Below are 2,617 nucleotides of genomic sequence, written 5' to 3' on the forward strand. Positions count from 1 at the left end.
TGTGGTTTTTCTATAAAATGGAATATTACTCAGCCATAAAGAGCGAGAGAATAGATTCATTCATAGGAAAATGGATACATATTGAAGATATACTCCTAAGTGAAATAAATAAGTCCCACATGTGTAAATACCGAATAATTTCCCTGGTGTGAATATTCTGCAACAATGCATAAGATTCTAATAAGATTACTGACATTTAGAAATGGGAGGAAAGGAGCTAAAGATGTAGGGAAGGTGTGATACATAGGGGAAGAACAAAAAGGGAAAAGAAAAAAATGTGAGAGAATGAAAAGATGAAAATAAAGTGTTTGTAGATGGGGAGGGGAGGAGGGGGTGAAGGGAAGGCAGAGGTAAGGGGAAAAAATGAGAATCAAGACTTGTCATGTAGAGGTACAAGATCCCAACAATGAATGTAACTGTACTGTATCCCTAAATGTACCAATAAACTCAATAAAAAAAAAAAATCAGAGATGTGGATGGCTTAGGCCACAAAATTTTGAAAACGTCATCTGTGGTGGCCCAGCCGTCACAACACGAACGTACCTGAGTTGGGGAGTGAGGATTGAGAAAGGAAAGAACACTCAAGCCTGAGTGGAGACCAAGAGAAGTCTGGTTTTTTTCTACAGAAACAACTTTCCTTAAAGGCACATTAACAGGAAGCATCACGCAAACATCACCATCATTTCTTATGCAAAAACAGGAATTCCTGATTTCTACAGATACCACCAAATCTTTGGCTATCTCTTTGAGTTCCTCCCATAGCAGGGTCAAAGAACAAATAAGCTTAAAAAACAGAGTCCTTGAAAGGTAATAAATGCTACATAGCTTGTATCAATGCCTTCATTGTAGAGGAAGAAGTTTCCTTTCAAATGTCAAATGATAGAGAGCCACGGTGGGCTCCCACAGTCATCTATATCTGGATGTTATGACAGAGAAGAATAGCATTGCAATTGGCTATGCTGAATGCATTTCTAGGTGGTGAGAGAGTTGAAATAGTTAAATAATTATTTTAAACAATAGCAAGCAAAATACATTGGTTAAACTGACTAATTTTAGCTGTGAAGCCAAAGAGTATAGATTAATCTTGTGACATATACAGGTTAAATTTGACTTGTTTGAAATGCTACAGGCAAAAATAATGCATATTTATAGGAGTTAAAGTTAATCTGGGAAAGAAGAGAGTGCTTTGCATGCATGAGTGTCTCTACTGGTTATGGGCACTAAATTGTTTCAGAGAAGACCTGATTGGTCAAAAGGAACAAGCTTCCTTAATAGCTTTAAGGCTCTTCTTATGGCTCAGAAACAACAAAATAATTAGATGAGTCACAAAATTACCAAGTGTAATTGTCACGTGCTGTGGTCCCACCCAGTCTAGGGATATAAAAGGCCCTCTGCAGTGAGAATTGTCCAGACTCAAGTCACCTACACTCCTCCTCGACCCAACGACAACCTCAACAACCAACACCATGTGTGGCAGCTATTACGGAAACTACTATGGCGGCCGTGGCTATGGATGCTGTGGCTACGGAGGCCTGGGCTATGGTTACAGAGGCCTAGGCTGTGGCTATGGCTCTGGCTATGGCTGTGGCTTCCGTGGACTGGGCTGTAGCTATGGCTCCGGCTATGGCTGTGGCTATGGCTCCGGCTACGGCTGTGGTTATGGCTCCGGCTATGGCTGTGGCTATGGCTCCGGCTACGGCTGTGGCTATGGCTCCGGCTATGGCTGTGGCTCTGGCTATGGCTCTGGCTTTGGCTCCTACTACTGAGGACACCATCAGAGATCCCCACCTTCTACACCTGTGACATCAAGACTCAGCTCTTCTGAACCCTGCATGTCTGAGACTCACACTTGAGCAATGATGACCCTATCATGGGCTTTCCTGGGGACTCTTGTAGCCTATGTGGAACCTAGCAATTCCTGGAATTTGCCTCATGAATTGGGTTAAGATGAAATTCACCTGACCCTTCCGCTCCCATCAGGATGGTGTGAGAGCCACTGCCTTGCTGACTTTTCTGATTGTTTCCCACTGACCTAATAAAATTCTTTAATTCAAAATCCTAGCTTTTCTTCTAGTCATTTGACTCCCAAAGGTTTCTAATGACAGTTTTGGTTTCTGATCACATGAAAGGTAATGACTGGGATTGCGAGAGCTCCTCACTGAGGGAGAGGCTTCTTTGCCTGCTCCAGACCCTGGGTTACGTCTCCATATTTACACATGGACAAAATAGCGATGAGTGAGTGACTGCTGGGATTCCCATGAATATGTTTTTTCTTACTGCTTCTAGATCAACAACTTTACCATATGAAAGATTGTTTTTCTTGGAAAAGTAACACAGTCTTTATAAATCTTGGTTTCCATTATAGCTATGAGGGAATAACATAATATATGTCATGCTGAATAAGCCACAATTAATATAATCTATAAATTATGGTAAAAAATGTAAGACTCGTGATAAGCAACATTTTCCATATCATGATGACTCAAAATAAGTAAATGCTGTAGTAATATCTTCTTTTATACTGGATATTTTAAAAGTACTTTAATGAAAAAACTACCTCAGGGAAATTTTTCGCATCTTTTACTTGTGAAGTAAGAGGAGATTGTAAAACTCACCG

At 40.7% G+C, this 2,617-nt stretch overlaps 1 protein-coding gene across 1 annotated transcript in view; it reads left to right on the forward strand.

The window, feature by feature from the left end:
• Positions 1-1,766, forward strand: part of LOC104851503 (keratin-associated protein 6-1-like) — a 13,813-nt gene extending 12,047 nt beyond the window's left edge. The window contains exon 2 of the mRNA XM_010608705.2: positions 1,419-1,766. Within this exon, the coding sequence (XP_010607007.2) occupies positions 1,419-1,766 (348 nt within the window). The remainder of the gene's footprint in view (positions 1-1,418) is intronic.
• The last annotated feature ends 851 nt before the right edge of the window (positions 1,767-2,617 follow it).

The sequence above is a fragment of the Fukomys damarensis genome, unplaced genomic scaffold (assembly GCF_012274545.1).
Source record: "Fukomys damarensis isolate Sample0158 unplaced genomic scaffold, DMR_v1.0_HiC HiC_scaffold_24, whole genome shotgun sequence".
In the NCBI taxonomy this organism is placed as follows: domain Eukaryota; kingdom Metazoa; phylum Chordata; class Mammalia; order Rodentia; family Bathyergidae; genus Fukomys; species Fukomys damarensis.